At 46.6% G+C, this 13,325-nt stretch overlaps 1 protein-coding gene across 2 annotated transcripts in view; it reads left to right on the top strand.

Annotated features, from left to right (window-relative positions):
• LOC119171596 (uncharacterized) overlaps positions 1–13,325 on the top strand; it is a 77,807-nt gene extending 64,482 nt beyond the window's left edge. For both annotated transcript variants that reach the window (XM_037422374.2, XM_075892457.1), the window contains 3 exons: positions 5,408–5,847; positions 6,610–6,954; positions 7,495–13,325. In XM_037422374.2, the coding sequence (XP_037278271.2) occupies positions 5,408–5,847; positions 6,610–6,954; positions 7,495–7,942 (1,233 nt within the window). In that variant the 3' untranslated portion in view covers positions 7,943–13,325. The remainder of the gene's footprint in view (positions 1–5,407; positions 5,848–6,609; positions 6,955–7,494) is intronic.

Raw genomic sequence — 13,325 nt, 5'->3', positions numbered from 1 at the left:
CGTACGTTGTGTGTTTATGCTTACGTAAGTGTGCACAAGCAGACATGAATAAATGAAGAATATAGGGAGGGGGGGGGGCGAACGCGCTCACTCTCATTGGACCAGTGTCAAGTAACATTTCTTGCCTTCCGTTGCAGTCTTCATACATCCGCCGCTCGTTTTTGCGAGGGCTTAGCCAAGGTAGAGTGTTCTTAATATGTACTGCAGGGCTATGTTGGTGATCTATGACGTTTTGAAGAAGCAACGCCAGAAGGATTAAAAAAACAAAAAAAAAACACGCACACAGAAAGGGCAGCGCTTGTGTTTGCATCCTTTCTGTGTGCGTGCTTTTTTTCGTATCCTGGGCGCTGTTTCCTCAAAATGAAGTGTTCTAGTTCCCTCTAGGGAAAGATACTATCCAGAACCACTGCACCGATTGTTGATGGAGAAATGACCTGCGAAGTGCACAGGTACTTCTCTTCTCGGTCGCAGCGCATCGCGCTGCGCCGACGGGCTTTTCCGCGAATCCGGCCGCAGCATGGGAACAGTGATCTAGAATCGTGGGGGTCATTCCCCGCCCCCTCGTAGCGCAAGAAGCCCAGCGGTGGCCGACCCCGGCGCGGTTTTAAAACACGCCAGGAAGCACGCAGCGGGCCGATGCAGCTGCTGGCCGGAGGCTCACGGGATTGAATGAAGCTTCCTTAGGCGGACGGGGCGCCCTCCTCGCGCTCGGCGTGAGATGCACGCGTTTTCGCTCGAAACGACGAAATCAATTGGGAGGGCTCTTTATAGAGTTCCTTGTTCTTTCCCAGCAGTCGGAATAGAAATCGTGATAGGCGATGTCGGTAACGGACGTTGATCGGGAACGTAGAGGGGCGGCGCCTCTTGACAACATGTTGTTTTTCGTTACAGCTATACACGCTCGAAATTCGGCGCGAGGTAGCTTCGAGTGCTAAAGGCGGTTTCACAGTATACACAAAGGCCCCGATAGATATATACAATGAACACGAGTTCAGACGGCGTAGCGTGCTCATTTTAATAAAACGTGCGTACAAGCGTGCACTCCGTTACTTCACGGTCCCCGATATCTACCCTTGGCAAGATCCCCAGTGCGTCTTTCATTTCAAGTATCTTGCTATATGTAGTTCGCAGTGTAGTGTAACAAAAACAAAAAGGGAACTATGTCATGTGTTTCGGGAGTTTGGTCCCACATCACGATCACGGGCAATCACGGTCAGATATAGAATTAACCCGTATTTTCTTTTTTAACGCGAAGCATTTCTGGGTGAAACGACGGCATTTTGAAGAACGACGCAACAAAAGGGGGGAAGGCAGGGAGGTTAACCAGAAAGACATTCGGTTGGCTACCCTACACTGGGGGATTAGAGAAGGGGACAATGAAGGTGAAAAAGAGGGAAGAGAAGGAAAAGAAAAAAGGAGAGACAGAAAGTACATTCACTGCAGCGTGTAGAACTCCACTGCAAGTCAGAGGCGTTCGCACAAACCCGTCGTCCTCAAGAAACACAGGAGGACTTTCACTGCCTTGTGGGCTGTCGAGGGATTGCTTCTACCTATCTATCTATCCGCCTACGTCTGCGTTCTCTCGGGGTCACCGCCTTAAATGGTTTAGACTGAAACAGCCATATAAGTATATCATGAGCATGACACTCTGGTCAGTATACTATCAAGAAAATCCTTTCGTGTAAGTCATAAAACTCTTTCCCAAGTCATGCGTGGTACATAACCATCTACCACGGGTCACGGTGCATGAGATATATGCTCCACGGCTGATGCACAGTTTATACTTAGCGAGGAACATTGAAGAGGAAACCTACAGACGCGAAAGCGTTAAGAAAATCCGGCAACGGTGATCGTAGTGGTCTCATATCCTTATTACATCCAAGAAAAATGGGACAAGCTATCACGAAGACTGAATCGGCAGCCATGACCCGACGAGTGTAAAGAATAAAAGTCCGCATTCCAGCAGGAACCGAACGCAGGCATTTTTTCGTGGCATGCATATACTTCAAACTGTGAAGAATACTTCGATACTTCAATGCTTCGAGTCGTCTGAGGTGAATGCTTAGGGGTCCTCGTGAGCTTTTCAGCTTCGCTTGTGAACCCCGTCCGGTAAATATTTTCATCCTACGCCGTTGTCGTTCAAGGCCCCCGCGTGGCTGTGTCGGTCATCGTTGTCGCTCTGCAGCTCTCGTGTTCTTGGGGATGCGCTCGGCTCCCACGCCGGTATCGGCTGACTGATCCGAACAACAACAACAACAGTGCAGTCCTTCCGGTGTGATCACTCTTCTTTATTTGCTAGGTTCATATTGCGTACGTGTATAGGCCTGTGTCACTCCATACGTACGACAGACTGAGTCGCTTCGTGCTTAGGCATGGTCCCTTTGTGCGCTCGTTTTGCGAGGGTCGGGAAAGAATGCCTAGTACACCTCTGCAGACGAGGAATGCTGCCGTTCTGACTGTCTATAGCTTTGAAGCGCGGGGTGAAGTTATAAAATAAAACTACCCGCTCCAAAAATTGAGGCTGGCTTAGATTTTGTTGGTTTCATACGCTTTCTTTCTGCTCTGCTTCTCTAACTGTTGTGTTCTTTTTCACAACTCTTCAAAAGGCAGCGACAGTCGATGCGTTAGCTAGATCACATAAACCTTGTTCTAGATTACTTGACCTTTTATTAATAAAGAGAGGTGTATTAGATTGGTGAAAGCATTTGCGAAAATCAGTTGCAGTGCTTAAACCGTCAATATTATGCTGGACATTTCAAACTGCACATAGAAGCATCTTGTGTCGTATTACATTGTCGATTGAGGAGATTTTTTCCGCAATCCTGCAAGCATTTATAACGGTAATAGAGTCGTTTTGAACGGACAAAACAATACGAATAATTTTCATTGCTGGAGACTGCGGTTGCGTTCAGTAAAGGTTGCCCGTTCCAATGGTTTATAGCGGTTGTGTCGTTTGACTACTGACTCGAAGCTCGCCAGATCGAATGTTTTTCAATTTCGACGGAGAGGGAAATGTTAGAGGCAGGTGTGCTTAGGCTTAGGTGCACGTGAAAGGACCTCAGGTGATCGAAATTTTTTTATAGTCCTCCGCTACTACGTCTCTCATAATTATATCGTGGTTTTTTTTGGGGACGTAACTACCCCAACAACTGTTAGTTATCAGTAATGCTCGAATTGGGATCAGTCGTTTAGAATATCCGAGACTCGCCCAAGCGCCTTTATTTTTTCCGCGCGCACACACCGAGAAAGAACAGAGCGTGCGAAACAAACGAATCGCCACCGCTGGCGCAACCATCGTTTCCTTCGGCCGCCAGATGTTCCGCGTTGAGGACCCCTCTTCTGCACGCGGCCGACTGAAGGGGCAGAGGGTCAGAATTATTTCCCGCGCTCACGCGATCTGCTATACGTCTGATCATTGCGTCAACCGGAGCTGGAAAAAAAGGGTTTTATGAGGCGTACCGCAAGGGGACAAACACGGACAAGCCGTCGCTTAACGGCTTTCAGTCAGTGATATATTATTTTCATGTACTGTACGGTTACAACCTAACAAAAATGTGAGCCCTGGCTAAGCAGAACCGCTGCATAGCAACTGTTCGTTTCCGAAATGCACTTGCCCTGGTTTCCCCTCCAACCGTTAGTACTTTTTCTCGGCTAATGTAAGTACTATGCCTGTTAAGAGTTCAGTGTCCGTCGTTACTGCCTAAAGCATTACGCTTGACGTGAGCAGCGTTGATAGAATCCCCGACGAAATTTACCAGAACTTTCCGGTGAATTCGTCGCAAAACTCGCGAAACAGACGTGTGTCTGCATATGAAAGTCAACCATCTGAAAATTTCGAAAAGCGCTTGACGTCTAGTAAGCAATGGTGACTGTTGTATTTAAGCACATTTTAATGGCGGAGCTGCTCAGCAAACCGTTCCTTGTCCGGTGAACCAAAACAACTCGGTCGAGCATGCGCCGCAGTTGTCAAGTTTATGTCCAACAGCGTAAAGTCGGAGGTCCTTAAGTTAAAAGATGTCAGAGATATTTCGAGAGAGCCCAAAAACCACGTAATTGAGCTATTGGGAATCCCGTAAAAACGAAATCATGTTTTTTTTTTTTTGTAGGAGCTTTCTCAACATAAGCGATATAACTTGGCCGGCATGCGCTCTCTTTATCCTCTTCTTCATCTTCTGCTTCTCTAAGAATGAGTGCGCCAATTAGCCTGGCATGGGATACAGTAACTTGGACGGGCAAGAGAGCAAGTACAAAAAAGAGAGATAGAGTGAGAAGTAGAAAGAGAGAAAAAAGTAGAAAAAGAAATAGCGAGAAACAGAAAAAGATAAATGGCGAGAGAAAGAAAGAAATGGAAAGAAACGTTGATAAAGAACTGGTAAAAAAAGTAAAGAGAGAAAGAAAAAGAAACATTAGGATAAGCAATTAAAAGCGTCCAACTGCAGCGAAATTGCAGAAAATGTCACTCAGCTCTGCTGGGCGGCCTTTTCTGAAATTTCGCTGCAGTCGGACGTTAAAGGAACCATACGACGAATAAAATATATTTCATGTCAGAGCCTCTTTGCTGTGAACGTACGAATAATACGAATTAACGCATTGAACTTATTCTCATAGACGGTGTATTGACGATGTACATCACTATATGCTAGTAACAACGATATTACTGCTTCAATTACTGCGTCTAGCACTTCTATGTGCAATACTGCTATAACGTACATAAAGAGGTGTATCAAGGTCAAGAGAGATACACTTCCTCAGTCGTGTCAGTCTTTCTTGATCTTTCCAAGAGAAACCAACCAAGAGAAAGAAGGACGTGCAAGGGTTGGTGACTGCTAAAACCATAGGAACATTGTCAATATACTCTTAATCACGTCCTCTTAAAATGTTGGCTGTATCTGAGAAGCCATATAAAAAATGTCTGCTCTTCTGGCAATATCCAGCACCTTAAGCCAGACCTGATTAAGAGTGTACAGACAGTACAGATAACATTTGTATTACAAAGGTGATCGTACATATGGTGCTAGGTATACGGCTATAGCCGTCTCTCCTGCACTAAGTATGCGGATTCACATGACGACTCAGATTATTACAGTCGCGTTACATCGTGACTGCTACTGCTGCTGATGGTGATGGTAATAAGGGCTGCAGCGCGAGCACGAATGTGCTAGACGAAACAGATGAAAGTCGAGGCATGGAAAGCAAAGAGGACAACATGAGCGCTGTTGTCCTCTTTGCTTTCCGTGCCCAGCGCTCGTGTTGTCCTCTTTGCTTTCCGTGCCTCGACTTTCATCTGTTTCTTCTAGCACATTTGTGCTCGCGCTGCAGCCCTTATTACCATGAATTCAAACCAACTAGACCAAATTGCCATTCTTCTTCAATGCTGATGGTGACTTAACCCGACCCCATCGTGCAGGGCCGGACGAACGGCAGGCGCCGGGCGCCGGGTTCCCGAGGCGGCGGCCGCCCGGCCGCCTTCACGTCGGCCATGGCCGCCCCTCGGCGTCCCGTGCCCGCAAGGAGCCGCTGCACGCAGACCGAGCCAATGCTGTGCAGCTGCGCGTCCTACCCTCCAGCTACAGGCGTCCTCCACCCGCGGCACCCGGCGAGGCCCACAGCACCTCCGTTGCCCGAGGCGACGGACCTTTTGCGGCTCCCGGAGCAGCCCGACGTGACCCTCGTCGTTGGTCCCGAGACCGGGGGGACCCGGTCCATCTGGGTGCACGCTGCAGCACTCAAACATAGCGTAGTGCTCCAAGAATTGCTCGCGCGGTGCGACGATGCGGACTCTGGGCGGCAAACCAGGACACTGCGTGTCGTCTGGGCAGACCCTGACGCCTTTGAGAAGATGATACCGTGAGTGGGTCCTGCGTTCCTCCTTGCGGAGACGAATTGTTTGGAAGTAAAGTGCCACAAATGAAGAGACACGCGCATATTACTACATGGCATTGTGGTTTTGCACAGTCGCGTATATCTTGCTACAGACAATGTGCACGACCATAATGCCGATTTCTTGTGTGGACAATACGAAAGATATGATGCGCAAAATATGTTTACTGCACTGAAGACACTGTTCTGTAACGGAGTGCTTGTGTCTCCTTGTACCCTGCGATGAAGATCACGCGATGAAGCTGATTCGTGAGAACGTAATCTTAACTATAATAGCCTGATGCACTCGGGGAACGGAATCATAAATTTCATGTGTTTCCGGTTAATTATTAATAACAAAAAATTAATAGCTACTTTGCATTGCCGATCGTAGAAAGCAAAGACAATCCCGGCCGCGACAGTCGCATTTCGATTGAGGCGAAACGCTAGGGATCCGCGTACTGTGCAATGTTAATGCACGTTAAAGAACACCCGATAAACTAAACTTTCGGACCACGGCCTGCAGTAGAAGGTTTGAACCCCTCCGGTCTGGCTATACGCCCTTGAACATGTGCTCATGTAGCCGTTGTTTACGCGTCTTAGAACATGAAACAACCCGGCCCTATAGCTTGTGGTGAAACATGCCCGAAACACACTTTATGAAAAGACTTTCGTACGTGTATCCTCCAATGCTCACCACCATTCCCGAGCGCCGACATGAGTGTTACTAAGGTAGAGTCTTCTCTGCAGCTTCCTGTACGGGCGGGACGTGTGTCTCGAAGACGTGCCCACGGCACTCGACGTGATGCGCGTCGCCCACGCTTTCGCCGTCACCGGGCTCCTCTCCGAGTGCCTGCGCTACGTGGGCGACCACGTGGACAGGGAGACGGCGCTGTCGACGCTCACGCGGCTCTGCGAGGTTTCCGGCGGTGGCCCTGCCTTGGACCTGCAACAGAACCTGCTGAACGAGACGCGCGCCCGCTGCCTGGACGTGGTGGACCGCAACGCCGAGTGGCTGCTCGCTGACGTCGGCTTCGAGTGCTTGCCCCGCACCATCTTTGCCCTCGTGCTGGGCAGGGACTCCCTGTGGCTTAGGTTCGTGTACATATATACTGCAGACCACACTTGCGAAATAGAAGACACTTCTAGCTTCCTTCAAGAAATCCTCCTTTTGAGCTTTGATTAGTAAAAAGTGAGTGTCCTTACAAGAAAAGACGGGCAGTGTAGACTAGTCATGTAGTATAAGACAGTTTTTGAAAAAGAAATGAACCGAGGGCAATATCTTAGCTCCTTACACGGGTGTCACAAAGCAACAGGAGTGGAGAAAGATTTTTTTTCGGGGGAGGGGTCAACCATACTTTATATGTGTTCGTGCGTTGTGTGTAAATGTTCGTGTATATAACGCAAGAAAAATTCAAAATTTTCAGGGGGTTTGAGCTTCCAACCCCTCGCCCCTCTCAACCTTGGTTACCACCAAAGTTTCTACAAACATTTTTTAAATATATTTCCTTTCCTTCTTATATATAGCCACTAACCGAGGGCGGCGTTATGCCTGACGTACCTTAAAGGCGCGTGATTTCTACGACTAACTTAGAATGGGTTGCCCAAGTTATACAGCTCTTGCTGCTATTACAGGTCCGAAGCTTCAGCGGCCAAGGGTGCTGACCGCTGGGCGGCCGCCGAATGCCGACGCCGAGGCGACGCTGCAGAGCCGGCACAAAAGCGGCGAGCGCTGGGCGACGCTGCCTACCTGGTTCGTCACTTCTTGCTCGACCGCGACCAGTTTCGACGCGTAGCCCCGGCAATGCTGGACGACAGTGAGGCAACGCTTGTGCTCGAATTCATGGACGGCCGTATTGGCGAGGAGCGACTGACGCCTGCACTCAGGACCAACTTGGCGCTGAGGCAGCGTCCCTCGCTGCCACCTTTGTCATTGGCGGCACCCAGCAGCGACCAGAGCGCCACCCCTGTCACCGGGCGAGTGCGATCTCAGACGATGGCCAGGAGCCGAAAGTCCACGTCGGCCAAAGTGCGCAAGTGTGCTGCGGATGTGTTCTGGACAGTCGTGTCGATCCTAGACTAAAGGGAGCCTCTCGTCTTGGTTGTCATTTTGCGCAGAAGACACCTGCTGGACGGGAAGTTGGACCTAAATGCTCTTTGCTTAACGAATGACTGGCTTATAATTTGCTGTATTGGGTTAAAGGGTGCTGCTCGCGTGCCTTATTATGGGGCTCAAGTGTCGAACCTGAAGGCATGTAAATACGTATTTCCATTATTTGCGGCGGTGTATAAATTCTGGCATGTGGCATATCCCACCGTGCAAGCACGTGGTACTACAGCTGTGTTGGTAACCAGATGTGAGTTTTGGGGAGAGGCCTGCTGGAAGAAGAATGACGAAAACATAGCGGGGCACAGGTTAAATTGCCTGAGCTCTTTTCTTGGTTTCCCAAAGTCTCTGAACACGATTGTTGACCTTCATTATCGCTTTGACAACTCGTTTGAAATATGTCTTGTGCAGATTCCCGTGGGTGCTGGTGATAAGGCTGCCTGATGGGTGTGCACAGTTTGCAAAGCATTGAGGGAGGTGGCATTCATAGACAAACAAAAAAAATGAAACTAGCCAGAATTATTGAACTTTCCACTCACTCCTTGTACAATTGTCTTCTCTCCGAGCTGCCGACGTAGAAAAGAGAAAGAAGCATGAGGCAACTTTCAACGAAATCTGCAAATCACGGGCATTGAAAGCGAAAAATTGGTCATGTGTGGATGTTTCGTATTATTGCTACCAAAGAAAAAAAAAACAAAGAATGCGTAAACAACTAAGTACTTCAAAATTATTACCAGGTGTACAGGTGCATTGTTCGTCCGTATGCCCTTCAGAATGCCCCTTCCATCTTGCGGTGGCACAGTCATGGCGCTCAATTGTCATGTTTTAAATATTCATGTTGCGGAGAATTAAAGCCCTGCAAATACCCTGTGCTGCTCATATAATGCACCTTCATGGTGTAATATGGGGACCTCGATCTTGCCAGTTAATTGTGTGCAATTATCTATTGATTTACACCGCCAATTCTTGCCTTAACGTTGAAAGTATCATCTAAGTTTTGTGCAAAGCACCGGTGTTTGATTGGATGGTAGAACAGGAGTGTGTGTATATAATCTCTTGCTGGTGTCAACCTACTGGAGCAAATGCTTTGGCTCATGGATTATGGGAAGCGTGCGTGTACGTATACGTGTGTGTTGGAGAATTTCACGTAAAATTTGAAGGGGGCGCGCAATCAAACAAAGTATTTCGAGTTAAAATCGTCGCTCCAAGTTTAAGCTATAGTTTGCAAGTATTGAATCTTTTTTTTTTGAGTTTTTGGGTTATTTCGTAGGTCGCCAAGTCAACTCAGAAACAAAGCAAACGAGGCAAATCTGCTTTATAATGTGCCATACCGGTTCCATTCTCCTTGTTTGGTATTCCACTGTATAGGTGTTCAAAGGTTTATTGATTTAAGTGTCATCACTGCCTTTCGTGTGTCATGTTTTACGAAGCGGAGAATTGGTGTGTGTAGAAGTTTCAGCATTGAAACTAAGCGTTTTAGCAAATAACTTCATCTTAGCTGTGACAACGCAGGGATGATCAACAAAGAAAACAAGCAAAAAGGCGTTTGTGAAACTCTTTTGATCTCTGCAAGCTAAACAAAAAAGAAAAAATCTCAACATGACATTGCGTTCACCATTGCTGAGCTCAGTGTACGAGTGTCTTGTACACCTTGATTCGATGTTCTGATGTAAGTTAGCAGAAGGAAGCGTAAAATAGGCGTGAACAAAATGTTATGATTGATCTCACTTTTACAGGAATCAGTGGAACACGAATGTGAAACGTGGCTTCACATAAGCAGTTGCATCTGGATTGCACATCAAGAAATCCGAACAAGTGCACGGTATTGAAGTCTCTATTGGTAATTGATCGGCATGGCACTTCCATACAGCAGAGTGAGGGAGTGTGTGCGTTAAAAAAAGAATACCAAGTGCGTTCGTGCCAGTTTGGGTGCGGTGACAGTGCAGAAAGAGAAAAGGATGTGCCGAGAGCATTGTAATCAGCGCGCCTGGAGCTTATCTTCGAAGACGAAAAGGTAGCTTCGATTTCCAAGTCGAGTGTCTCGCTAAAAAAATGTGGGTGTATTGCACTAGTGGTACAAGGCTGAACCATCAGCGGAGCTTATGACCGATCTAGATTATTAATATTCATGTGGTTAAATTTCCAAGACCACGATGTGATTATGAGATGCCGTAGTGAAAATTTCGATCACCCGAGACTTTTACATTATTAGCACTGTCTTAATTAGCGTGATACTAATTAGCAAGGATTTAGCGTGGCCCTAATAGATACAGTCACGATCTTAATTCTGAAGGTCTCAGTTATCACTGTCTCTTTCTCTCACTTATTGTCTGTTTTTTTTTCTCCTCCACTTCTCTGTTCCGTGATTCTCTTTTGTTTTCTTGCTTTTTTTTTTCATATGGCACACGCACCAAAGAATTGCTTGCGTTGCACATCCATCGTGTCAAGCGCAATGGGTGTGCTGGCCCCTGGCCGAATGATCCAAGTTGCAAGGCGACACAGAAGAAATTACTAGAACTATCCTCACTTTCGAACGCACGTCGCCCAGATCAAACCATCTTTGCTTATAGCCAATCATAAGACGGAGAAGAGGACGAAGAATGTGCCGGCCGGCGGGGTTATCGCATTGCACGTGCTAGGCGCAGCTTAGTTTCCGGGCCACGCGAAACGGTGGAACGAAACGCCTCGGCACTGTTGATGATTGATTGATTTGTGGGGTTTAACGTCCCAAAAACACCACATGATTATGAGAGACGCCGTAGTGGAGGGCTCCGGAAATTTCGACCACCTGGGGTTCTTTAACGTGCACCCAAATCAGAGCACACGACCCCTCGGCACTGTCGGCAGGTCCACTGTCTCGCCTGATTTTTCTTTGCGATCGTCTCGCGTTCAAAGTGACGTTGGCGAAACTCGGATGACGCAGGGACAGAACACTTGTGTGTTAAGAATGATCAAGCGGACGAGGAGGAACTAATTCGGGAGTAAGCAGTAGCCAACCGGCATTACGGAACGTGATGCGGTGTGCGTGCACAATTTCATGTCGTTCCTGCGTTGTCACATGCGCGTCGCCAAGCCTTGACATGATGGAAAGTACTTAATCAAGATTAGTGGTGCTACACTGCACTATCATAGAGATTATGAACTCGCGAGTTTTTATTTTATTTGCTAGCTATTTCATCGCGGGTAAAGTTGATCTGTATTGGGTGACAATAATTATATCCGGGGTTTGGTGTCCCAAAACCACCACATGATTATGAGAGACGCCGAAGTGGGGTGCTCCGAGAAATTTGACCATCTGGTCTTCTTTATCGTGTACCGAGATCGCACAGTACACGGGCCATTTCGCCCCCACCGAAATGCGACCCCTGGGGCCGGGATTGAACACCTGTATTTGAAAAGGTAATTCGATACGAAAATGATAAGCTACCTTTTTGTAACGGGGACAGTAAGCCATCGAACTCAATGGTTAGCTGATTCGGCCTAATATCTTGCCTGTCTAAACTAATTATAAAAACGTCACACAACCCCTTTTGCATCACAGAAGACGACTCGAGGGTGAAAGATATACTTTCTTCTTCTCAAACGATTTTTATAGAGTTGGTTGTGTCTCCCTTGGGTATCTCCTACGGCTCAGAGTTATTTTTTAAATAACTGACCCAGACTGCTGTTCCAAAAGTGATTACGTTGAATCAGCACCTGTATCGAAATTCATATCTGTGGTCATGCGGCATCACCTTCACCTCTGTCATTCGCGTGCAAATGATCTGCACTGTCGCGTGTGGTTGAATATTGCATTCAACCGTGAATGTGGGATTGAACAACTGTCCGCATGCTTTCTCTATCGCGAGCTATTTGTGTTCTAGTCATTGTAATGCCAATCAAATAGTGCCAGATTGTTATTCCTGTTTTTTGCGACCAAAGAAAACCTCAGGAACGCGATCGCAGAGCTTGTTGTGCCGTCTCTTGTGTGTTACGTCAAAGAATGTTTATAGATGTCCCTGAGATGTTTTGTAGTCTTATATGAAACTTTTTGTTGTGAATGTTTTGTTCTATTTTGTTAAGTACTCGGGTCATCTGTTGCACCTGGTCATTTGCTGCGTCAGGTTCTGTTAAAAACTTCTCGTCTGGGGCCCGACATATTCAACAGTCTGGCGCAGCGTCTGTTCGGTGACTACTCAAAGTTAGGCTGTGGTATTATCTTTCATTTTGGCAGGCTGTTGTAAGCAAGACTCGCATGAAGAATGCTGAAGCTTACGCGGTTTTTTTTTTGAACTTTGATATAATGTGCAGCTCTCAAGGAGCAATTAAATCTAGTCCTCTAAATTGTGCGGTTGGCGTAAACATCTTTTTGTCGTTCATATTAGGTCATTTACGTACGCTAATATAGAAACTTCAGCGCACTGCGAAATCATACGGGCTGCCAAAAAATAAATAAATAAATAACACAAGTTAACAGACCTAATTTTTCAGGCTTGCTATTTTTCGAATGTGTATAGCCACTCCAAAACCATGCAATGACTCAGTTCTATTTTCACCAGCTTTTCTGCTACAAGGTGAAGGTTGTTTACTCGTATAGCAATATACAGAATGCTACCGTTCAGAATCTGTAAAAACGACTATCTTGGAAGTATACCGCTGTCTTTCTCAGATTGCATGATGTGGAAAGGCAATTGACGTGGACGCATTGGCGATAGTTTTCTGTAGCTTCAACAGAAGTTTTCTAAAGAATTAGGCCTCGTGCGAGTAACAAGACAAATAGAGACGGCTTTTCAATAAAACTAGATGTGACACATAAAAAAGAATCAAACACTTTCTTTGTGAACGAGACATTTTTTAGTTGTATTTCTCATAAGTCCTTGATACAGCTGTTATTGGTTCCGAGTATGTTAGTGGTCTGTTCATCTCTTGTTATTCAGTTATACGAAGTCCTCCATAACAAATGCCTCTAGATGCATTATTACTCTGTTCTTGAAATATTGTGACTTCACGTACTTATATTTTATTATGTTGTTGGACATTGGCGCAATTAAAACCCCGCCCTGACTGTCCTCTCCTCTCGTGTCGAGCATTGTAGAAGCACTCTGTTTGTTGTTTATAGTTGTACAGGTGATCGATTGGAAGGAGCACGCCTTTAACTGAGTGACAATTTCTTTTCGTTTTTTTTTTCACCCGTGTGCCATAAGCGCCGAGCGTCCTGCCACGTTGTGTGTATATAAGTGTCGACTCGTTTTGATTTTATCTGTTTTAGCTGCGTGTGCTAAACACTGGCGACGAATTCGTGCCCAGTGAAAAATGTAAAAGAAGATGTTTCAATGAACCAACAAATAAATAACCGCGCGTTACTGCGCAAATAAAACGA

Source organism: Rhipicephalus microplus, chromosome 4 (assembly GCF_043290135.1).
Source record: "Rhipicephalus microplus isolate Deutch F79 chromosome 4, USDA_Rmic, whole genome shotgun sequence".
Lineage (NCBI taxonomy): Eukaryota > Metazoa > Arthropoda > Arachnida > Ixodida > Ixodidae > Rhipicephalus > Rhipicephalus microplus.
Note: the sequence above shows the minus strand (reverse complement) of the source record. Positions and strands in the feature narration are given on the sequence as shown.